The sequence below is a fragment of the Ctenopharyngodon idella genome, chromosome 19, assembly GCF_019924925.1.
Source record: "Ctenopharyngodon idella isolate HZGC_01 chromosome 19, HZGC01, whole genome shotgun sequence".
NCBI lineage: Eukaryota > Metazoa > Chordata > Actinopteri > Cypriniformes > Xenocyprididae > Ctenopharyngodon > Ctenopharyngodon idella.
Genome location: NC_067238.1, coordinates 30487075 through 30512682, shown reverse-complemented (window position 1 = coordinate 30512682; position 25608 = coordinate 30487075). Strand labels below are relative to the sequence as shown.

General features: G+C 38.4%; 1 protein-coding gene across 1 annotated transcript in view; it reads left to right on the top strand.

The window, feature by feature from the left end:
- The window catches only part of csmd3b (CUB and Sushi multiple domains 3b), a 484809-nt gene that overhangs the window by 436845 nt on the left and 22356 nt on the right, over positions 1 to 25608 (top strand). Inside the window, 5 exon segments of the mRNA XM_051873165.1 lie at positions 8594 to 8776; positions 12612 to 12788; positions 15617 to 15796; positions 20278 to 20451; positions 22412 to 22585. Of these exon segments, the coding sequence (XP_051729125.1) occupies positions 8594 to 8776; positions 12612 to 12788; positions 15617 to 15796; positions 20278 to 20451; positions 22412 to 22585 (888 nt within the window).

Below are 25608 nucleotides of genomic sequence, written 5' to 3'. Positions count from 1 at the left end.
CAGTGTAAATGCGGCCATTGATAGGCGACACATGGACACGGTTCGTGTCCTGGTTAAAATTGATTATTTCTCTGGATTTAAACATTCTTGGAAACGTCTGGGATAATTTAAGTACACAAGTCAACAAAATATATAATATGTTCTAGTGGTTTTGGGATATTTTAATCCAAAAATCTTACATATTGTGCCTTTAAGAAAACATTTTATATATTTTGAATATGAAGGAAGAATTTAGTAACTTAGTAATTTAGTATTTATCCTTTAAAGGCAAACTACAGCTACAGGTTTTATTTTACTATGCAAATTTTTTTCACATATTTTTGCATGTGTTCATAATATCTTTGTTTGACAGTCTGGCCAAAAAGTATGTCGGCACATCTGGCATGTTTATTGCTTTATCACAAAATAAAACAATTGTCTCCAAGCACAACTACGCAATATGCTTACAAATTTTTAATAATATTTGAATAAAGAGTGAAGATGTCAATTTTCCTATGCCAGACATCACTACTATATATGCAGAAACATACACGCACACAACTGCAGGAGTTCGTGTCTGTTTATGTTGTTAGATTTTAAAACAGGAACAGGGACTTCAAGATGACCTGTGGAGACCAGACCCAACATTCATATTTCATACCAAACACAACACAATACCCCAGCATCTCACTGCTGTTGTTCATTCTGTAAATGGAAAGGAAAGGCATGTACTAACTGGGAAAAATCCAGAGGTGAACCTCAAAGGGCTCCACATGTGAGTCCCTACACCCACACGTACAACACAAGTTTTGTCGAGCAGCAAACATGGCTTAGAGAGATTTTACATAAGCCGTACACCATCCACACAAAAACGCTCTGCAAGGCCACTTCAAATAGCTCTAAACTTGGTGTGCTAGCGGCAGCTGAGCCTTTGTCACATAGAATTATTGCGAATCAAGGATCCCTGTGTCCAGTGCCTCACCTAAGTCTTATTCTACCAAATTGTCACATTGTCTTTGGGGACTTTAAAGAGAATTAAATATAAACACGCAGCAAAAGTGAGAGAATGGCTCAGTCATTGGCTTTTTGAATGGTGTTATACCCCATTCTGGTTCAGTGAGCTCAACAAGTTATGTAGTCTGCGTATGGTTGTGCCCTTTATAAAAAAAAGATTTTGTGCACTGAACCACTGACTTGGTATTGATAGTGAAGGACACAATTCTCCCTCTTAGACAAAATTTTGGGTCGTTCGTATTTTCTTGGGATTGAAAAGGAGCTCTTGAATGATTAGAAATCAGGCCAAAAGGTTGTGCTGTTTTTTGTATAAGCCTGTAGACTGAACTTTGATTGGCTTGGTTGATTGTAGTGTCCTTGTGTTTTTATTCACCCATCAGAATCATTGTCCATGATAAACACTGTGTGCATTTTAAACCCATAAATTGTAAAAATGACATGTATTTTGGTCTGAATGACCACAGATGACATTTTGTAATGTGTGTGGGTAAGATGACTATGATAAAATACTGTCTGTAACCTTCAAACTGAGCATTTATTGAGCACTGGGTATACTTCGTTTTTTTACACATATGCGCACAGTCGAACACACAGCCTTACAAAGTATACTTCACTTGACTTTTACGCGTACACATGCATTCGACGCATGCACGGTTTTGAGCAATCTCTCACCACGGGTTACATCCCATGTAAATATATTTGTATTCTTTAATGCTAGAGTTGTACAAATGAGGGTACTTTCTAACCTCTTTGCACAATCTCTCATCTATGTAGGCCTCCGTTGTCGCTGTAGCTTGCATGCATTCCTCTCTGTTCTGTTTATGCAGGTTTTCTTCGACTACCTTGTGAATCGACGCCCCCAGGGCACGGTTGCCACCTTGTGGATAAACTAATTACTGCAAAAAATGTAATGTGCATGTACGACAAAAATCCGACGGTGTGCGTACAGTACACGCGTACGCTTCTGATGACGAAATTCGCGTCACGTCCACTGTACGCTGACCCTCACGTACGCGTCAAAAGTGAAGTATACTTTGCCCTTTAGGCTGAGCAGCTCTACTTTCGTATTCAGCAAAACCACACCTCATGATGCCGATGTGTGCCAACTGTAACAACTCTAACTTTAGTGGTTCAGCAACATATTTTGTTGGCTACTGGGTCTTTGTCGTAAAGCACGTGGAATGTCTCATTGGCCCAATTTTTTTTCTCCACATTTACTCTACTGTTCAAAAGTTTGGGGTCAGTATGATTTTTTTAAAAGAAATTAATACTTTTACACAGCAAGGATGCATTAAATTGATCAAAAATGACAGTAAAGACTTACAAAAAAATATATTTCAATATGCTATAATTCTGTAAATGCTCTTCTATCATAGTTTCCACACAAAAATGAAATTGATAGTTCACCCAAAAATGAAAATTATCCCATGATTTACTCACCCTCAAGCCATCCTAGGTGTATATGACTATCTTCTTTCAGACGAACACAATTATATCCTTAGTCCTCAAAGGTTTATAATGGTTGTGAATGGGGGGCCGCATTTTGAAGCCAAAAATAATGCATCCATCCACAAAAAAAAAAAAAAGTAATCCATACGACTCCAGGGGGTTAATAAAGGCCTTTTGAAGCAAATCGATGCATTTTTGTTAGATAAATATCCATATTTAAAACTTTATAAATTCAAATAACTAGCTTCCGGTGGACGACCGTACACAGAATGCGCAAGTCGTATGGATTACTTTTTTTTTATGGATGGATGCATTGTTTTTGGCTTCAAAACATGGACCCCCATTCACAGCTATTATAAACCTTGGAGGACTAAGGATATTTTTTAATATATCTCAGATTGTGTTCGTCTGAAAGAAGAAAGTCATATACACCTAGGATGGCTTGAGGGTGAGTAAATCATGGGATAATTTTTACTTTTTGGGTGAACTATCCCTTTAAGCCTCGCAACTATAATATTTAGGGGTTAAACGGATCATGTGTTGATCCGTACGGACCAAGCCCCACAGTTCGGCACGCATGTCCCAACACGAATGGATTAAGTAAACTTCCATTTGACAAATTTAAATTGATAGCATGCAATGAAATTAAGCTGTGTCAAAATGTTCAAGAATTGTGTTGCATTAGCTCATTTTAATTAACCAAATTGCACAAGCAGCAAAAATCCCTTTTTTGAGTGCATGTTGCCTCTGATCACCAACTCGCATTGAAAACAAATCACTTCTGCTCGCTTTGTCATTACAAAATTGCCGCCAGAGATAAATGACATGTTGCTGGAAACTTTCAGACAGTCTTTGCATGCATGCAAACACTCAGATGCACTGTGCGTGTTTTTAAACACCCGCTGTTTATCCATTAAACCTGCATTAAGTGTTTGTGACCCATAAAGCGTGAATACAGACATTGTCTCTTTCCAATCCCGCTGTATATGCTCCGATCCTTAACACAGATCCATGACCCAGAAAGGAGGAGGCAGAAAGAGAACAACAGCTAGACGGAAAGAGAAATCTCTCTTCCTCTTATAGTCCTAGGAGGCTTTATTCTCCTTCCTGGTACTGTTCATCTGCCTCCAGGGTTTTCTGGGTTTCATGGCACAAAATCATAGCAGCACAACTTCATCCTTTTTCCTGTGTGCTGTGCTGAAGGCGTTTGTACACTCAAACATGTGCTCACGCAAGGGAATGCAGACTGTTAAAAAGGCCTGAGTTGAAATTTTTGTGTGTGCATCTGTTGCATGAGCGGCTCTTGAGATCGGTCAGCAGTGTCTCGTGCTGTTTTACTGCCTTTTGTTTTAATAACAGTCCAAACCGAAGCTATTAAAAGCCTTTGACCTTGTTGCCGGCTTCTTCTAATTGCCTACATCCAGTGAGAGGCCTCCGAGGTAAAGCCTCCTGAAGTTATTACATGATCCGACCCTCTTAAAATCAACAAACAACCATTTACTCTTTGCCCCTGAAACAGCCTGATACCCAATTAGCACATATACTGGGCTGCATCAGTGAGGGCTTTAGTGTCCTCCTGATGGGAAGATCTTCTGCTCACACCTGAACTTCCTGTGTTCCAATTAGAGCGGTTGTAAGTGTGTGAGAGCTGCAGCCTCTAGCAGCGAGCCTCTCTCAAGACTTCACTTCCCAGCTCTGCTTGAGCTTTCTGGCACCGCTTGACTGCAGATAGAGCGAGCCGACTGCACTCTGATTGAGACAGAGCAGCTGCTAGATCAGACCTCAGGGATTCTGCTTTTCTTAAAGGTGATGTGTGTCATTTCTTTGTCCCCAAAGGAACCCAAACAGATTTGCAAAAAGATAAAATTGCTTCCAGTCAGGTCTCCCACATTCTCCACTTACTGCTCGTGGTTTGGACAAGCAGGTTATCCTGACCTATGTATAAAAATAATGCGTTCAAATTATGAACGCATTTAACGCACTTGCCCCGTCCCCGACGTACGTAGGTCATCTGACATTTCATACAGTTGATTGGTGACGAAGATGAAGCAGGGCAACAACTCACTGCGTGATTTAGCCTATAGAATGCAGTTGAATGTCCCTAAAATTCAAGATATGGGGTCCTGCTTTAGCGTGGTGAACGTCTGCTTAAAAGGGAATGTTCACCCAAAAATGAAGATTTTTACTGCTTCAGCTGTTTTTGTCCATACAAAAGGACAAAGATGTTCAAGAAAACATTGGACCCCATGAAAAAAAAGGACAAAATATCTTCTTATGTGTTCCACAGAAGAAAGAAAGTCATACAGGTTTGGAGAATCATGAGGGGTGAGTAAATTTCATTTTTGGGTGAACTAACTTTAAATGCTAGGCTTTGGCTTGGTCAATTCTGTCGTTTCATATCTGATCCATATCTGTTGTCCAAAAGCATTTTTGACAGGAGATGAAAAATCAGCCCTGACTGCTAAAAGCCACCAAAGATGCCACTGGTCAATAATCTATTTTTAATGACCCACTTCACTTCTACTCAAGGTTTGTGTGGATGCGGAAAGATGACATTTAATATCACGTCAGTCATCTGACGTAATCCTGTCAGCAGTGTTGCATCGAAGTGTGAACTGCATGTTTGCGGTGACTTCTTTTGATCAGAAGTGGCTGTACATCAACTTGTGACATGCAAATGGACATATACCCGCTCCTCCCGTGTCTACAGTGGTCTCAGAGCTGCCACTGCAGATAAGTGGAAGAGTTCCAGTGGGACGGCTAATACAGCAGTCCCCTCCGTCTGCCCTTGAAGTGTTATGCTTGGTCAGCACTCTCTCCCTGACAGAACGCGCTCTTGGGAGTCCAAACACCCACACCTCCCGGCTCTCGCTCCTCTCGTCCTCTGCCACCAGCAAGAAAGACAAAGATGGAACATGACATAAAAACACGCACCTTATGCCGCAGCGACATACAAGCACTTGTAGACCTCCCAGGAAATTTACCACCATGCATTTACTCAGAAAGAGCTGGCCATTGTATCACGCCCCCAAGAAAAGTGCATGTCACTGTCAAAACACATCCCTAGTGGTTGACAACCCAACTAGTCTATTCAAGCCCTAATCTGAGCGTGACCGATGGGATGCCCGTTCCTTCATCACACCGCACCCTGAGAAACAGACCCCTCTGTGTGTTTGTTCTCCGAGAGAAAATCCATCCTCCTCACTTAGCTTCATGTCAACATGCATCACGTCCCTCTGGCCGTGGGTCCCCGCTGTGTGATGCATGGCACATGTATGCAATTTACAACTGCAGGATAAAAACCTGCCAGTCATGCAAGGGTCAACAACTGGCCCTTCAGCAGAAGAGCCTGTTCAAGCAGCCCACTGACATATTAATAAGTAAGAGGAACATCCTGCAGTCCTTTAATAACAGTCATTTTAATCTGTCCCCTGGGCCGGCCGCCACTAGCCCTGCCTACTGAACTCCCCAGCCACACTGATGAATTACATCAGGAGATTTTTTTTTTTTTTCATACAGCTGCCTGTTCTTAAATAAATCATTACTTGTTTATGGAGCCGGCCGGTTCCTTTGGCATGTTGGCTGACCTGATATGAGAGGGCAGTTTTATATTAAGTATGTTTGCCTTTAGGGTTTTGGGAGGGTTTCACCAACTGTTCGTAAGGTCTTTGGGACAGAAAGTTCACACTAGGGGCTTCAAGAATATATATAGAGTATTAGTAGACTGTTAGGTTAGGGGTAGGGTTACTAGAATAAGGGGTTAGGGTTAGTAGAATAAGTTGACATGTACTTGCAAAGTTACATTCTAAAAAATGCTGGGTTAAAAACAACCCAAGTTGGGTTTAAAATGGACAAACCCAGTGACGGGGTTGTTTTAACCCAGTGGTTGGGTTAAATGTTTGCCCAATGTAAGCAATACATTAATAAATGAGTTAATGAGTAACAGTTGAGTTAAATAAAACTACCCTGCAGGTTGGGCAAACATTTAACCCACCCACTGGGTTAAAACAACCCATTCGCTGGGTTAAAACATTTTATATAAATGCATAAACATAAAGCATTTTTTTAGAGAGCAGCAATTGGGTTGTTTTAACCCAGCGGTTGGGTTAAATGTTTGCCCAACATGCTGGGCGGTTTTATTTACCTCAGCTATTGTTTAAAAATGACTATATGACTGGCTTAAAATGAACCCAAAATATGTTGGAAATTAAAAATCAGACACATAATTACTAGAGGCAACAATAATAATCAATAGTTGAGCATTTATTAATAAGCAATTTAATAAATGTTTATTGTTTAATTATTGTTCATTAAACATATTAATAAATGTTTATTTTCAACATACTTTGGGTTCATTTTAAGCAAGCAATACAGTAATTTTTAAACAATAGCTGAGTTAAATAAAACTACCCAGCAGGTTGGGTCAAAACAACCCAATTGCTGGGTTCATCCATTTTAAACCCAACTTGGGTTGTTTTTAACCCAGCATTTTTTAGAGAATAGCATGCATAAGTAGTGACAGAGGGTGACACATCATTGAAGTTCTGCTATTTAAGTAGTCAGTTATCAGTTATATACAGTATGAGTTTTTTACATAATGTTAAAATAATGTAAATAAGTATAATGTCAACGTCTTCATATATGTGTGAGGGACTGAAGTCTTGTAAGGTAAAACATGAGTTCTTTTATATAATTTAATCAGTCTGCCGTTTATTCCAGATATTGCTCATGTTCAGAGGCTTCGGTAAATATTAAGTTTATACATGAGTTTTCAGCTAAGTATAATTGTGCAATGCTCAAATGCTTAGTAGTGTGTAAATTGTAACTTAGCACCAGAACTAAGCTAAGTCGCACACAGCTGGTACAACCAGCCTCTGATCTATTTTAGCTCTTGTGGCTTCAGCAATAATTCTTGGTTTCTAACACTGTGTCCTAACCAGGTTTCCAGCGGCAAGATATTTGTCTGCGCACGCTGAATGTGAAACTGCTGTGCGACGTGACACAATCACAACCGATCACTTTCTATATTTGGTGTGGCTAGATTATTCATAAGCCCTATGTGAGCGAGTGCAGGTGTGTGTCTCTGTGTGCGTTTGTGTGCTGATGATGAATGGAGCTCAGGTTCAGGTGAGGTGCAAGGCTGCAGGGCCCTGAGCTCAGATATATGGAAGCAGCAGGAATCAATCAGGAATATCAATTTCCAGAGAGCTGTAGCAAAGCCTTGAGTGCATGAGAAAAAAGCTGTCCTCCTCCAAGATTACATCCTGAGAGGGTCTGCAAAAGAGGCGAAGGACTAGTCATCCTTTTTTATTCATTTGACAGTAGAAAAGGTTCAAATGGTACGTTTCTTTACACTGACGCAAATTCTTGGTTTATTTATTTTTTCTGCCTCATATTTTTCTATTTCTACAGTCATATCTGTTTTGCGGTATCTTTTGAATTATGTAAAGGATTTCACTTTAACACTTTACTTAAATCCTTTATTTGTAATGCATTATAAAAGTATTTTTAATGCATTAATTATGCCTTGTAATGCACCTTATAATGCTTTGTATGGTATCGTTATAATACACTTTAATACTTATCTATTAATTGAACACACCTTTAGAAAGTATAATGCATTAAAACACATGACGAACAACCAATTTGTGATGTAACAAGGAATCTGCGTTATATTCTCGTCAAGCTCAGGTACCTCAATTATGGCTTTATTATTTACACAGTGGCAAGAAATTAAAGGGGACCTTTAAATGAGTGTAATATGGGCCTAAAGTTATTAGGTGTTTAATTAAGTTAAATAACTAAAGTTATTGTCTTTTGTATAATTTAAATAAAAAAAGATAAAACAAGCGAACTAATGCAAAAAAAAAAAACTAATGCCAAAAATGTATCAACTCCAATACTAATACTTGTTTAAAAATGTTTTTTTGTTGTTTTCCCACCAAAATTATGTAATTTCCAGGGGGATGGGATGGAAAGTGAAATTGAGGGCACAGGAAAACTAAAATTAAAACGATATTTACCACAAAAAAAAAAATATATATATATATATCTCCAATATATTATGTCATTTACAATGGGGACATGAAAATTTACAGTATAGTTGGAATGGCCCTCACCTCTTCTCAATCTCTGTTCTTTGTCTCTCCAGGTGATTCCTCAGGGACATGCGGTGACCCAGGCACACCATCCCACGGCAGCAGAGATGAGAGTGACTTTCGGATACGCAGTAAAGTGCACTTCAGCTGCTCGGTGGGATATGAGCTTTTTGGCTCGGCAGAAAGGATGTGCTTCCCCAACGGCACATGGTCCGGTACTCAACCCTCCTGCAAACGTAAGCGCCTGCAGCAGCTGACATGATACAGCTTCTCTGAAACTGCCCAACTCCCACTCTCACTTCACATTGCATGTACTCTCTTCTTACTTCGCTAGGTGAATGTAGAAGTAGAGCAGCCCAAAGCTACTTAGTCAGTAGTTTTAACAAGTCATCGGTTGATCTAAGGCTTTGTTCAAACTACATGCAAATATGGTTTGGTTGTCAAAGCTGAGATTTTGCATGTGATGAAATCCATTTGTTCAGATCAGGTGATCTAGATTTGGCATGTAAGATGCCATAGCTATACCATCTGGTTCAAACATCCTTTTTTCTGATATTTTGGTACACTGGTACCAAATATCAATATTTTAATTAATAAAATAAGGTGCTCTAAAAAGATTTCCCTGCTCCCAGCGTCTAAAAAGGTGTGGAAAACTCAGCTGCGCCATTTTCACCTTCTTTCCAAAGCGCAGCCACGTTTTCCACACTTTTTTAGACCCTGGGAGCTGGGTAAATATAGGACAGAACACATGTTGGGTTAATTTTACCCAGCAAATTGGGTTGTTTATTTAAGCCAGCATACTGGTTTGATTCATTTTACTATATACATGAATTAATATTTACGGATTAACTTAAATCCTCTAAAACACCCACGAAAAATAACTCAAACACTGGGTTGTTATGTCTGACCCGGGATCTGGGTAACAAAAAAACTACCCAAACACTGGGTTATTATGTCTGAGCCAGGATCTGTGTAACACAAAAACTACCCAAACACTGGGTTGTTACATCTGACCCAGGATCTGTGTAAGACAAAAACTACCCAATCACTGGGTTGTTACGTCTGACCCAGGATCTGGGTAACACAAAAACTACCCAAACACTGGGTTGTTACATCTGAGCCAGGATCTGTGTAACACAAAAACTACCCAAACACTGGGTTGTTACATCTGACCCAGGATCTGTGTAACACAAAAACTACCCAAACACTGGGTTGTTACATCTGACCCGGGATCTGTGTAACACAAAAACTACCCAAACACTGGGTTGTTACATCTGACCCAGGATCTGTGTAACACAAAAACTACCCAATCACTGGGTTGTTACATCTGACCATGAGCTGGGTAACACAAAAACTACCCAAACACTGGGTTGTTACGTCTGACCCAGGATCTGTGTAACACAAAAACTACCCAAACACTGGGTTGTTACGTCTGACCCAGGATCTGTGTAACACAAAAACTACCCAAACTCTGGGTTATTACGTCTGAGCCAGGATCTGGGTAACACAAAAACTACCCAAACACTGGAAAAATAACCCAAAAAAAATGACCCAAAAGGCTCAACCCTGGATTCGGGTAGAAATTTTTTTTTATAGTGTGCCTTTTTATGCTGCTGAGTGCTGAACAGAGGACCTTCCTGTTCATTTTAATAATAATATTGCATCCAACCCCCTGGAAGCAAGACTTGTCTTTATTATTACACCATAAAATAGTCCCACAAGTCATTTATCAGTGACAAACAATAAAATCAACTACCCGCTAAATAATATATCACCGTCCATATTGTTACCTGATGTTTTATTTGGGCCTGCTCCTCCTGTATGCCCTGTTACAGTTGTCAGAGTCCCACACCACATAATAAACACACATTTTCTCCGAGGCTGTAAAGTCTACAGCACAAATGAAAGATGACTAGCCACTTCCAAGCGGTGTTTTCTTTAGGAAACAAGATGCACCATCTTGTTTTCCTGCTTCGAGACCTGACTAATGGTGTTTCTCCCAGAGCTCCCACCTCCCACAGAACATACAGTTGACATGACCCAAGCCATTGTGCGGGAAGCATTTTTGAGAGACGGCAATTGGCACCGGGTTACAGGAACACTGACTAATTGAGGGGGAAGGCGTCCTGCTATAATACATCCCCCATGCCGGAAAGTGACAAGCCCTGTGGGAATCACAATGGTCAGCATGTCATCGCAAGACAAAGCGAGCGCTGCAGTTCCCAGACATGGAGGTGTACCGCAAACACTGTCACAGAGAGATGATTCAATCCTGAAAGGAAGCCCTAGTTCCTCCATTGCAGTAGAAGCACTTTGGCTTGGTGGTTTAATAGGTTTTCAGCCGGTTAATTCACTCAACCAGCATCTCTGCGGCTCTCTTTTTTGTTCTTTTCATTTTCTCTGTCTCGGTGCCATGCTCCGGGTATGATCTACAGGCCTGTCACACCATATCTTCAAACTTCATCCCCACTCATTTAAGCCTTACAGACGCTAATACCTCATTCTGTTACAGCCGCTGTCCCTTATCACAGTCATTACATGGTCAAAGACGTCTCTGTAATGATCTCTGTTCCTTTAGACCATCACTTTCTTCCCATTAGATGTCCATAAAAGATATATCAAAAAGCAGTATGGTGGAAGCTACTCAAAAAAAAAAAAGGGAATATACAGTATTACAGATAACGGACTACTTCAGATTCATTTGCTGATTACTTCATAGTATTACTTATTAGAAAGCTCATAGACTCGTGTAGCCAGACCTTTGACTGAACAGCATATGGTCTGGTCCACATTGCCACTTATTCTTGCCAAGAACCACCTACTTAGACAGTTTTGTGAGCAATATGCATCGAACAGACTGTGTGTGCCATCTGAGACTAAGGAACATGACAAAGATACAAGGCTGGGCAAGACACTAGGGGTATATACTGTATGTGATCTTTTTCAGTCGCTTTTTAAAAGCTGTTTATGTAGAAGCACAATTCGTGAAAGTGAAAATACTTAACCTTTTGTCTTAATTATTTCATGTACACTACTGTTCAAAAGTTTGGGCTCTGCTCTGCAAGATGTTTTTGAAAGCTCGTCTAGACTGCATTTATTTGATCACTACAGTAATATTGTGAAATATTTTACAATTTAAACTAGCTGTTTTCTATGTGAATATATTGTAAACTGTAATTTATTCCTGTGATCAAAGCTGAATTTTCAGCATCATTACTCCAGTCTTCAGTGTCACATGATCCTTCAGAAATCATTCTAATATGCTGATTTGCTGCTCAAGAAACATTTCTGATTATTATCAATATTGAAAACAGTTGTGCTGCTTCATATTTTTGTGGAAACTGTGATACATTTTTCAAAATTCTTAAATTCTACAGCATTTAATTAAAACAGAAATCTGTTGTAAGATTATAAAAGTCATTACTGTCACTTTTGATCAATTTAATGCATCTTTGCTAAATAAAAGTATTAATTTCTTTAAAAAAAATTACTAACCTCAAACTTTTGAACCGTAGTGTATGTTTAAATAAATCTCCTCATTCTGTCACATAATATTTACCATTTTGAGAATGTCTATGATTTCAGTTCAGATTCTTTAGAAATCATTTACTCATAAACAGGGTTTTATGATAATCAGAAAGCTGAGACTTTAATTTTTCCTTCAGTATATAAAAGCGTTTGTGTTTGTGACTCAAAATTATGGAGCAGGTCACAGTACAGTAAACAAGAGATGATAGTAAAATAAGGTACATGTGTGAACAGCTCTTAATAACTTTTTATATATTTTTGTGGTCACACTTTAGATTAGGGTTCAATTCTCACTATTAATTAACTATGAACTATGACTTTTGCCTCAATAAACTCCTAATTACTGCTTATTAGTAGTTAGTAAGGTAGTTGTTAAGTTTAGGATTAAAGGATGTAGAATATGGTCATGCATTAATGTGTGCTTATTAAGTACTAATAAACATGCAATATCCTAGTAATATGTATGCTAATAAGCAACTAGTTAATAGTGAGAACTGAACCCTAAACTAAAGTGTTACCGTTTTTGTTTCTAAAATACTATAGCGGTGCAGTGTGGTAACCCTGGGACTCCCAGTAACGGACGGGTTTACCGACTAGACGGCACCACCTTTTCACACTCGGTCATCTATTCCTGTATGGACGGCTACCTGCTGAGCGGCTCCACCACACGACAGTGCCAAGCTAACGGCACCTGGTCTGGTACTGCGCCCAACTGCACCTGTAAGTGAGAAACGGCAGGATGTTTGTTGAACTTTAAATAGAAACAAAGTGCTGTTTGTTTTTGAACAAACCAAAATGGCCTCAGTAGTGCTTCATTCGAGGGTATTATTGAGGTGATATGACAGATGCGTGGGATTCATTTATGTAAAGCTGTATCTTATTTATAACAGACCTTGACTGATAGAGAAAAGTCGTCTCAATGAGACCAGCTTCATGAAAGTTTCATTCATGTTAAATGTTCCTTTGAATATAGAAGGTTAAAAAGTTTTCAGATAAGTGCATTTTGTGGAAGAATTGGGTCAAAATTGGTGGGATTGCAGGATCAGGTTTCTCCGAGATGTTCTTTTGTCAAAGGGAGGAAGATGAACAGGCCTCTGTTAGATGAATAAATCAATTATTTCAATCTTTCATAATCCTGCCACGGACGCAATACCTAACTAGAGTCCTTAATTTAGTCACAAACTCTGTTCGTTCAAATTCCCTAATCCGTTTCCACCTCATGTTCATCAAGTCCGGCACTGTGCTACATTTTCAATTCCCAAAAATGACCTTTTTGTACAATATGTGGGTTATAAAATAAAAGGTGTCAATGAGAGGGACTTGTCATTTCATTGGCAATGCAGGAAAACAATGCAATGTGCCTTTAGCAAACAAAGGTATCGGCACATGGTAATGAAAAACTCCTCTTAACATCGATTAGGCTCATTACAGATGTGTTATTTAACTGATGTTTTTACCCAGAGTGCCTGCTAAAGTCAAACTAAATCAAAATGGACCCTATTTGCTTTCTTAATGCACTGTAAAGATGGATGGATGGATGGATAGATGGATAGATGGATGGATGGATGGATGGATGGATGGATGGATGGATGGATGGATGGATGGATGGATTGATGGATGGATGGATGGATGGATAGATGGATGGCTTTCAAACAAAAATGTAACGCTCACACACACTGTAAACCCTAATGCTCAAAATACTTAATTGGTTTGAGTAGGACAAGCTTAAACGGAACAAATTAGTTCAGTTAAATTAACTGCATTGAGTATTTAGAACTTTCTTTTGATTTTGAGTTCACAGCACCGACATATTTCAAGTAAACTGAACTGTTTCATAGTCTTGAGTTGTATGAACTCATTTCTTTTAATTTAGACGAACTTAAGTTTAACTGAAACTGGACTGGGATTTCTATTTCCTAGCATGCTTTTCCCATGGCACTTGAAAGGGAGAGTAAATGCTAAAATGAAGTGTTATGTAATGTTTTTTTGTCTAAGATTAATGGTAAGGGAGATTTAGTAATGATTAATGTTTGTTATGCTAATTTAGAAGAGTTTCTGTTAATGTGGGTTTTTGGAGAGTTACCATCATGTGACAAGTAGCGTATGCGGCTTGGTATGAGAGCAGACAAGTTACATGTTTTAAGTTGCTGTACTCATTCAGTAAGTGTTATACCATGCTATTGTTAACATTTTAGCAAATTAGCAAGTTGGCTTTTTTTTTTTGTATTTTCTTAGGGTTTACAGTGAAGTGAATAATTGATTTGCAAGAACTCAAAATAAAAAAGTTAATTAACTAAATATTTTATGTTAAATGCTATCAAAATGTATGAGTTAGCTAACTCAGTACTTCAAGTTGGGAGCAATTAACATGAATAAGTACTACAAACTCAAAACTTGATAGTTCTGCTTACTTAAAATTGGGAACATCATAACTGTAACATCATAAATGTAACTGATTACCTCAATTTTTTTGAGTTAGCCCAACTTATTTGGGTTTACAGTGCATCTAGTTGTTTAAAAACTCAAGTAGCTGTTGTTTGAGGAATGATGAAGAGCCACACAACACAATAATACAGCTTAGCCTGCGTAATGTGTCTTGGTAAGTTGGCATTATCATCCGTAATCACATCCCTTAATGCTCTCACCCTTAAACGTGGGCGTATTCCCTGCATACTGTTGACTGGAATTATATGGGCGGTGCACCAAACCAGCTCTGATTGATGCAGCTCTACATGTGTTCATTGAGTGGGCTGAAAGCGGTGATACATGGCTGTGTCCAAGGGAGGAGTCACATTAGCATTTAGCGTTAGCCATTTCTCACCATCAGCTGACATGTTTATGTGCGAGGCCGCTGATGGATTTTACAAAACATCATTTTCCGTCCTTTTCCAAAAGACACAAAACGTATGGCAACTCAAGGGTGACAAATAAGTAATGGTCCACCATAAATCAATAGAGGAAATTAAGATGTTGCGTCTGGGAAATAATTAAATAAATGCACTGATCGAACGAGTTTTTGTCAGCCACAGCAAAGTGCAAAACTACAAATTTGTTTCATCTGAATTCCAGTGGCGCCACATTCTTTCTCACATCATTCCAATCCAGCCACCTCTTATTTATCCATTGCGAGGAATGATAATTGTAAAAGATCTGTGGAATTGATTTGAAGTTGCACCTCGGGGACATCGGTGGGAAGGGAGCCGTGCTTGCGTGCTACTATTGATTTCTTTACATAATAGCAAGATCTATCATTTGAAATAAAAAGCCAGGGGTCCTAAAGATCGCTGTAGCGTAAATGAGTTGTTAAAGATGATTTGTGAACGTGGCTCCCTTAGGTTTGTTTCGATAGCTTCAATCACATTGCCACAAAAAGCTATGATTGCCATCTGATGAGTATTAGATATTGAATAAAGATCTACACTGCTGTTGTGTGGCACATTGTAAATTGCCTATACTTTTAGCTCAAATAGAGACTATTAGCACATTGTACTCAACACAGTAGTTCAGTTTGGCCAGTAAACATCGTAATTCTGATCTTTACTTTTCAGTGATCAACTGCGGAGACCCCGGAGTGCCAGCCAATGGGCTTAGATATGGTGAGGACTTTACCATTGGACAAAACATCACTTTTGTGTGCCAGCCCGGCTACACAATGGAAGCCGAGAGTTTCTCCACCATCACTTGTACTGGAAACGGTACCTGGAACGCCCCTGTGCCTTTCTGTAAAGGTAAAACTATAATAAATTATAGTTTTATAATAAATTCTGATAACACTTTACAGTTAGGTTTAGTGTGTTTATATTGGTTAAGGCATATTAGGAATCATGGGATAACATTGAACAATACTTTTACAGTATTATTTTAAGTGATAGTGCAATTTCTGTCATCTTTTACTCATCCTTTCTTCTGTAGAACAGATTTTTTGAAGAATGTCTCAACTGGTTTTGTCCATTCAGTGAAAGTCAAGGGGTCCAAAACAATTCATTTTATGCAAAAAAAAAATAAAATAAATATATATATATATATATATATATATATATATACATATAAAGTTGATATATATATAAGTTGATATTGTGGCTTTCTACATGGTCAGACACTTGCTTGTGTCATTACATAATTAACATTTGACCAAAATCAAGATCAAATGGTGGTTTTTGACCAGCGAAATGTCACTTTTTTTCTGTCATTTGGCCAAAATCTCACGGTATAAAAGATGTAAGACAGTATTGGCTGTTACTCGATGACAAATGCTAGACTAAGACACTCTTCTCCGTTTCTATAACACTGTACTTATTCAAACAACCAGTTCTTTATTCTCCATTGCATTGCAAACAAGCAGAGATGCTCCAAAATGTGTGCAGCACTTCATTTACAATAGAGGTGGGCGGAGTTTTGAGGATTGACTGACAGTTTGAGGATCCAATGGAGTTAGGAGGTTTAGTCAAAAGCTGTTTTTAATACTTTAAATTGGTTACATTTTTGCAAAACCCACAGACAGACGTAAAGGGTGACCAATAGTAATGATTTCTGAAAAAAAATTAAAATGACGAAATATGGAGATACAAAGTTTCCACCTGACAGCAACAATATGCTATTTTACTTTACATATTTTTAACATTTTAAGTTGAATAAATTAGCATTTTTAATGGACTATACACAATGAACAATAGTATATTTACAAATTAACATTGATAGTATTTATTAATTTCAGTTAAGTTCATTGCTAGATCCTGATACTAAAGCATGTTAACAAATTGAACCTTTTAGTGTTATCTAAATTCTCATCGTCCCAAGATTAACACATTACTCCAGCATTTTCTCTGCCAAGTAAAGCCAAATAGCATTATTGTTCACAAGGCACGGCATAAGATGACTCGCTCACTGATATATCTGCACATCTGGCCCCAACCGCCCCGAGCGTTAGATGCACAGATGCTTCTCCCAGAGCGAGTTGAGGTCTTCCAGCTTTTGTGTCGTCGCTGTTTTGATAGATGTCTTGTTTGAAATGTAGAGCTAAAAAGGGGAGGAATGTTTATCCACCCTTGTAAGTCATCTTTTCTCATGCAATTGCGCTACAACCAACAGTAAACATTCATGTTTTATCAACCAGTCTTGCTGTTTGACAAATGACAATCGTGCGACGGGAACACAGACTGAGCGTTCACCCCTTAAGGGCTGTGTTGTCCCCATTATTATAATCAGCTTTGACCTATGAGCCCTTGCATTTCTTGTAATTAATTTCACAAATGACTCCTGTCATCTTCCTACTGCCAGGAGATGAACTGGTACTGAATATATCAAGTGATATGAAATTGAATTTCAGGTTTGGACGTTGCATTTGTGATCCTCGCCAGTGCCCTGGCCTCGAATGCCATTTTGCTAAGCTCATTTAGATAGACACAGATGTCTCATTTATTCCTGAAGGCAGCGACCTCCTCCTTCTCTTAAAGGACATGTTGTGCATACATATCTGAGGAGCCTTGAACTTCATCCTCGGTCTAAACTCACCATTAATATGCATGCAAATGTGAGTTTGCTCAAAAAAGAACCACTCCCACCTTTGTCAAACGCTTCAGGTGTGGGAAGGATCCTGACATTGACTGTGTGTGCATCCCTGCTGTCTCTTTTCTTCAGTTGTAGACGGTATATATGAAATATTCATTAGCTTAGGAGCCCCAATCTGGTCCAGGCCTCTTTAAAGGATGCCAACACTGATTCTGATTAATAATACAACATTGGGGTTTGTTAGAGTGGAGCGAAGACAACACGATCAGCTCATAAAGAAGCAGTCGAATGTATCATTTTTGCAGGCAGTAATTGCAGTCTGGCTGGAACTTTACCATGGTATAAAGAGTGTGTGTGTATGTAAGTGTGGTATTTGGTGTTGCACCATAAGTGGGGGCATGTGTCATCATGAGTGCCCGATTGAGCAAGGCATCGGCTTCCTGTCTGGTGGAGTGTGATTGATTTTAAAGGCTTGTGTGGTACCTGAGGACTGATAACCGGGGAAGAGGACTTACCTCACAGAGTCGTGCGGGCAGTTATTGGAAAAGATGGGGCCTCTAAGACAGATATAGCGTTCAGTGACTTCAGTAGTGTTAGCAGAAGCAATTAATCTCTATACCTGACTGAACCTGCTAGTACTGCTATAGTTAACACTTTTTTAGACATATTGTTCTCTCTTTTTCTCTGCACTAAATTAAACTTTTCTATTGCAGGTTTGTGCTGGATTTGACAGTTATATTATTATAATGAATACAGTTATTTGATATGCACTGCATACAGTTCTGTTCAGGTCTTTTTCTTGTTTTCCAATAAAAATATCTCAAATAAATTCCTTAAAATGAAATGCATTTACATGAAAAGAAAAATTTCAATGCTTATAGTGCAAGTGATAAAATCTGCAAATGGAGTTAAAAAATATTATACAAGTTAAACGTAATGTATAATTAATTATTATCATTTTAAATATAAATTAATTTAAATATGAATTAAGTATTTTTATAATTTAAGTATTTTTCATACATCTTCAAAAATATATATATATTACAAATTGTAGCATACTGACACATAAGAAGTAACATAATTTGGACCGTTTGAAAAGCATGGCAGGAACAAATATAAAAATGTTATACATTCAACCCTGTTACCCAAGTTTTTGTAAGAAAAAATAGTCAAACAAATGTTTTTCTTTAATTTATTGAAAATAAAGTTAACTACAAACCACGTTTGGTCCCAAACTAGCAAGCCCCTACAGAGAGCTTTTATGTTTATTTAATGTTTATTGCTAGAAATAAATCAGATCAAACAGGGTTTTAAACTGTATTTATTCCTCAAAGTTTGATAACAAGGTTGCAAACCTCATATAAACTGAACAGAAAATAAAGAAGCTCATATAATATTTAGTTTGCCCTCCTGAGGCTAACAATCAGCATTTTCTGAAGGTTAAGCACTTCCTTTCACTGATCATTTGTTGAAAAGAAAAAAGGCCCTGGGAAGTGGCATTTGTTGTATTTTAAGGGTGTTTAGACATTTTTACTGGGAATCAAGGCAAATATACTTGTTTAAAATGGAATTTTAACGTTGGTTACATTCTAATTATACCATGGTCTGTCGATTCTGATTGGCTGGAAGGTGTGCATTAAAACCATTTAATGCACAGGTAGTTCCAGTCAGTTTAATCACCGTTCTATATGCGCTGCGCTGCACACACACACACCGAGGTCAGAGATCGCGCTGCACACACACACAGAAACATTCAGGAGCACAGAAGCTTATCAATACTGCCCCCGCTACTTTTTATATAAAATAGCGTCTTCACTACTGAATCGCTACATTATTTCTCAGCAACAACATCTCGTTTTTTGAAGTTTTTGAAACTCATAGCATTACTATTAGTAGAAAGATGCTGCACAGCAAGTAATTCACACACACATCTCTCTCTCTCTCACTCGATCCATTGATAATTAATTAAAATAAATGCTATAATTCATTCAAATAAATGTAATCTTACCGCACTACTTTATCTCTGCGTCATGAAATCCGTCGCGTTCATGACGTACGGCTGTATCAGTGTCCTTATTTGCACATATATTTAATTTGAAGACGACGTGATTAAATATGTGTGCATATACGGTGTTGGTTAATGTTTAGAGCACTAAAGTATAAGAAATATGTCCATAAAATCTTGCTCCGGTCTGTATCTGATCTATATGATCCACGTGGTGAGCGTTGTTAAACTCACTGCGGCATTCCACGCAGAAACTGCTCTCATGCACGTTCCGCATGTTGTTTGAATTCTCCACTGTAATGCGATCTCGCTGTGCAGCCTGTACATATCTGTTCACATCTCAGAAAATGTGTTTTGGGGTTTCATGACCCTTTAAAGCGGCAGAATGCTGGATGTAAAGGTCCGTAACTGATGAAAATAACCATCATATTTAACATTCCGATCAGATATTGCACTGCAAACATCAAAAACGCCTTATCAATGCTGGCAAATGACCGTGGTATAAGCGGGATAATCCACGGCTAGCTGTGCATTAAACGATTTGAATGCACTCTGCTTCCCGTCGGAAGGTTCTTTGCTTCCACGTCATGCATTAAAATCGTTTAATGCACAGCTAGCCATGGATTATCCCTAACCTGTATTATACATGTCATTAAGTATGAGCTCAACTCCCCTGTGTTTAATGTCTCTCTTTAGCCGTTACCTGCACAGCTCCTCCTCCCATCTCAAACGGCCTTCTGGAGGGACGTGACTTTGAGTGGGGCACCAGCGTGAGTTACAGCTGCTCCCCAGGATACGAGCTCTCTTTTCCTGCCATTCTCACATGTGTGGGCAATGGTACATGGAGTGGTGAGGTGCCCCAGTGCTTGCGTGAGTATACTGTACTACTCTATTAATATTAATCAAACTGACTGCTTCATCCCTGTGAGTGTTTGCATCACTATGCATGCCAACATTTCCCAAATAAGCAGCTTTATGTCTGCACCTTATATGCTTGCTGTTGGCATGGAATTGATGATCAGATTTTGATTAATTGAGCACATATAGGTCAACAAATTTACATTACATTCGCTAGATTAGACAGCAATATTTGTTTGGGACTCGAGACATGGTGGGTTCAGCAAGGTGCAGCTTGGGATATCAGTTCTGTCTGTTTCAGCACATCCAATTCTGTATGATGTTGTGAACATCTAAGATGAAGAAACTCCAGAATTTAAAGTTTAAAAAGCCTAGTTATCACAAAGGTACCCTTGTTTTAGCCCTCACATGGAACAAAAGCAGGCAATGTAAAAAAAAAAAAAAAAAAATCTTTTGCTTGAGAAAGAAAGTGTACCTCTGACTTTGTCAGGGTACAGATTTTTTTCCTTCTCTTTCTTTTCAACTTTTATTTTATATCTTGACAGCATATCTATAATTCATCAAGAAAAGTCAAGTTTGTAGTGCTAGATCTCAGGCATAGTCGTCTGACCAGCATATTTATGACGGATCAGTCAGTCGGTGACGTCAACCATGTGATTGATTTTCCCTCCAGACCCATTGTTTGCCTGACAGTGACAGAGCCATGGATAACGCTCATCATGGGGCTTGGGATTTCCCTTAGTATTCTGTGGATTTTTACAGAATAGCATACTAACATACTATTCTTGCAGTATATAATATGTATACTATTGTTCAAAATTTTGGGGGTCGGTATGAATGACTGTAAAGACATTTATAATTTCTTATGTCTAAAAGTAAATTCTGTTCTTTTGAACTTTCTATTGATCAAAGAACCCTGAAAAAATCATGATTTTCAGCACAACTGTTTTCAACATTGATGATAATCAGAAATGTTAGAATCATCATATTAGAATGATTTCTGAAGGATCATGTGACACTAAAGACTGAAGTAATGATGCTGAAAATTCAGATTTGATCACAGGAATAAACTACGTTTTAAAATATATTCAAATAGAAAACATTTTAAATTGCAATAATATTTCACAATATTACAGTTTTTACTGTATTTTCCAGTCTTGGTGAGCATAAGAGAGTTTTTTCAAGAACATTAAATAATCTTACCGAACATTAGTGTATACTGTGCACAGTATGCTCATTTTCTCTATGCATAAAATACTCAGACGACCTACTACACTTGCTAAAATGCGCATTATACATACAACAGAGCACACTGTGTGAAATGCTATATCCCACAATGCAATGTACTTGATTTGACCTTCTGCTTCCAGTGTGATGAATGAACCAATGGTAGACAAAGTACCCTGTATATTGCAATGTACATCTTTTGGTAAATTGTTGCATTACAAACATCGTTTTTGAATATTCCTTACATTTCTTTATTGACAATTTCAATATTCATACATCACTTTTCTTTCTTGGAAGATATTAAAGATAAAGTGACACTACCAAAGATATAACATAATAAAGCATGCACTCTTAGAGAAAGTAAAAAAAAAAAACTTTCAGTGTGGTTCTAAATAGAACTCTAGGGTTCTTGACTCAATTTTAAAGAACACTTTATGCCAAAAAGGTTCTATATAAGAAGAAATGTCTTAAATGATTGCATAACACTTTCATGTTTAACAGGTTATTTCAATTTTTTCTAGTGATAAAGTATGTTTACAAGCTGCTTAAGTCATAAAATTTAATCAAAAATTAAAAAAAAAAACTAACTAAAACTAAATCCATAAAATGATCCCATGATGGAAACCCATAAAATGTTCTATTATACTGTATGAAGCGCCTGACAGAACACTTCAGCATCATTCATAACTAAACATTTGAGAATGATTTAGCTGAATGTGTTTCTTTATGATTTCTGTGATTATAGCTAAGTTCTGTGGAGATCCTGGAATCCCTGCTTTTGGCTCGAGGGAAGGCCGCAGTTTCATCTTCCAGTCCGAGGTGTCATTTAGCTGCATGTCTCCATACATCCCAGTGGGCAGCACTACACGCTTTTGCCAGGCTGATGGCACCTGGAGTGGATCCCAGCCTCGCTGTATAGGTAAATCAATTATGCTGACACAGTTTGCATGTTTAAACCATATGTTGAATTCCCAGTGAAACGGACTGCCATAATAATTATTACAAGTATGTATATTAAAACCTAATAATGCTAAAACCAAATAATAAGCCAGCGAAGCTGGCCACTGCATCCAACTGTGCTAATCGAGAAGCAATTACGGTCACTTAAAGGGATCCTATTATGCTTTCTTTAGTGTGTAATGTTGCTGTTTAGGCATGAAAAAGGTCTGCAAAGTCCCTCTAGCGGGAGTTATTCTCTATATCAGTGTCACTGTTTCTCCCTGAAACACCTTCATTGTAGTCTTGAGTTTTCTTCCAGGAACAGTCACAATACTCCTCATTTACATAATTCCTGCTCAAGGCATATGTTAAATAAAGAGGTGGGGCCTGGTTGAGTTAGTTAGTTAGTAGTATGTTGAAACTGGCAGTTATGGTAAGGGGCGGGACATTTCCCAAACATACTCGAAGCGCTTGACCAATCACAACACACTGCAGCAGCCAACCAAACAGAGCGTTACTGACAGACTGGGAAGAGAGGAGCTGCAACAATGACAAATATGGGGGAAAATAATGTGTTTTTTGAGCATTCAAGCATGAAAGCCTATTCTAGTACAACCCAAAAACAAAATCAAGTATAATAGGCATAATAGGTCCCCTTTAAGTCATTTGTCTCTTTACAGTTTCACGGTTCAGTTCAGTGAAAGTCTGAAAATTTAAGCTAGGTGGTTGGAATTTTTAAAGTTTTGCCTCAATTAACACTTTCCAGTAGCTCCAGCTGCTGAGTCTTATGATTACCACCCACAACGAAGTGCACCCAGTGCACAAACAAGCTCAAAAGTATTTAGCAACAACAACTCCAAAGAAATCGATGCCCTCCCACAGCTCTGGCAGCCCAGGTCAGTGCTGCTCCAAGCCGGCCTGATGTTGAATTGACACAATTATAGTGGGGAAGAACAAAACCACACCTTTAAGTGACCTCAGAACAAGGGAAGTGGGAACAGTAGGAGAGAATGAAGTGTGGAATGGAGGCCAGGGAAAACTAAATTGCATGAGAAACTTCAGCTTCATAAAACTACTTCTTGACAGTCGGCAGTGGCAGCTGTTGTGAAGTTATTGTCCTCGAGTCCCATGACCTCCTCAAACACAGGTGCACTGTGGCACGTACCTGGTCAGAATACTACATTAATGTATTCTGAACAAACATGAATCAACAATGAACAATGGTATGTTTTTAAATTACCATTAGATTAAGAAATGCTGTAAAAATTGTTGTTCATTAGAAAATGTTTTAAGGTCTTTGCACCGAAATTCGCGTTCGAAATTTTCGCACGTTAAAAAATAAATACGACCTCACGTTGTGTCAATCACGTTTACACACTGCCTCCGAAACTTTCGTCCGTCATAAAAAAATTCGGATCAGGTTCGATTTTCTGCGTTTTTCGCATCGGTGGCACGCATTTTGAGAGACGTTTTGACAATTCAGAGCCACCGTACAAGCGAACGCCAAAATCCCCAATGCCATCTGACAAGTTGATCCACGTCGTCTACAGCACAAAGCAGCAGCACTGTATGACAAACAAAGTGCGGAATACAAAGAGACAGAATATAAAGACGGATTTCTCCAGTATCGTTAGCAAAGCATCAAACTGACATCCTGAAGTAAACTTTGAATCACTCGGGACAATCACGCAGCTCCTTCTCCTTCCTCTCTATGCAATCTCGGGATTGGATGGACCTAATATTTCCTCTTTCTTTTTCTCTTTTTAAGAAGAGAGAGGACAACTAAATCATGCCCACTGCTGTTTTGCGTTTTTTTTTCGTAACGGATTCATTAATACGCATCGGACTCGGTGTGCAAGGTCTCTGTGCGTGACGAATTTTTAGGATCACGAATACGAAAAAACGCATACGAAAATTTCAGACTTAGTGTGCAAAGGCCTTTGGGTATAATAAACTAATAATGTTAATACATTTAAACTTATTGTGAAAACTTGAAGTCACTTTGTTTACTTTTTTGAAGTTACAGTTGTGATGAAATGAAAGTAGCAATAGATCTTTTCTTTTGTAATGTGATGTACATCCAAGTGCAATGGATTATCGAAAAAGAAAAATAATGTAGGCCAGGTACTTGGTTCTGTCCATCAGTTGTTGATTGGATTGAGGCAGATTTGAATGTGAGCTTGCAGTTGATTATAAGAAAGGGGTTTAAGCGGACTAAATTGGAGAATGTCACCAGCAAGAAGTATGTCATCTCAACCGAAGATTGAGTTATGATATTTTATAAGATTAAAAAAAAAACATGCATTTAGAAAATAGACTGAATTTTCATTTTATGGTTTACCAGTTAATGCTGTTTTCTGGCACTTTTTTTACTTAAATGTTGAAGTCAAATATCACTGTTAGCTGTATTTAATGTAAAATAATATTCAGCATAATGCTGTCACCCAGATTTAGATCCTTACTGTTTTTTGCCATATAAATGCTTTGATTGCAGGATAACATATATAACAAAATAACAAAATGTCTTTTCAAATTAGGTGAAAAGGTGTCTCGCGATATTGCCATGATGGAGTGTGAGAGAGGAAATTAGAAAAGAAATGCCACCGCTACGTTTATATTAGGCCTCCACTTTCGTTTTGCTTTTTACAGAAATAAAATCAATTTAATTCAGTTGGATAACGGTCGCTTCAATCCCATCCAGCTCATCCAACACAAGCTGCAGAGTCGTACGTAGTGCAGCAGGAATCAGAGTTCACTGATCACGTGACGAGAGTAAGTGGCGAGATGACTGACAAGACCATGGCAGAGGATTCATGGTACAACTGAGCCTAAGTTTCTGACAAATGTCTTGTATTGTAGAATGCGTGCTCAGCATCGCCACTCCCTATTCACAGAGATCACGAAATCGAAAGCGAAAGTAAAACGCGAGCGTAATTTCAATTCCCCACATTTTGAAAGCGGCTCCCTGACGCATGCATATAATTCCCAATATGAAAGCTATCT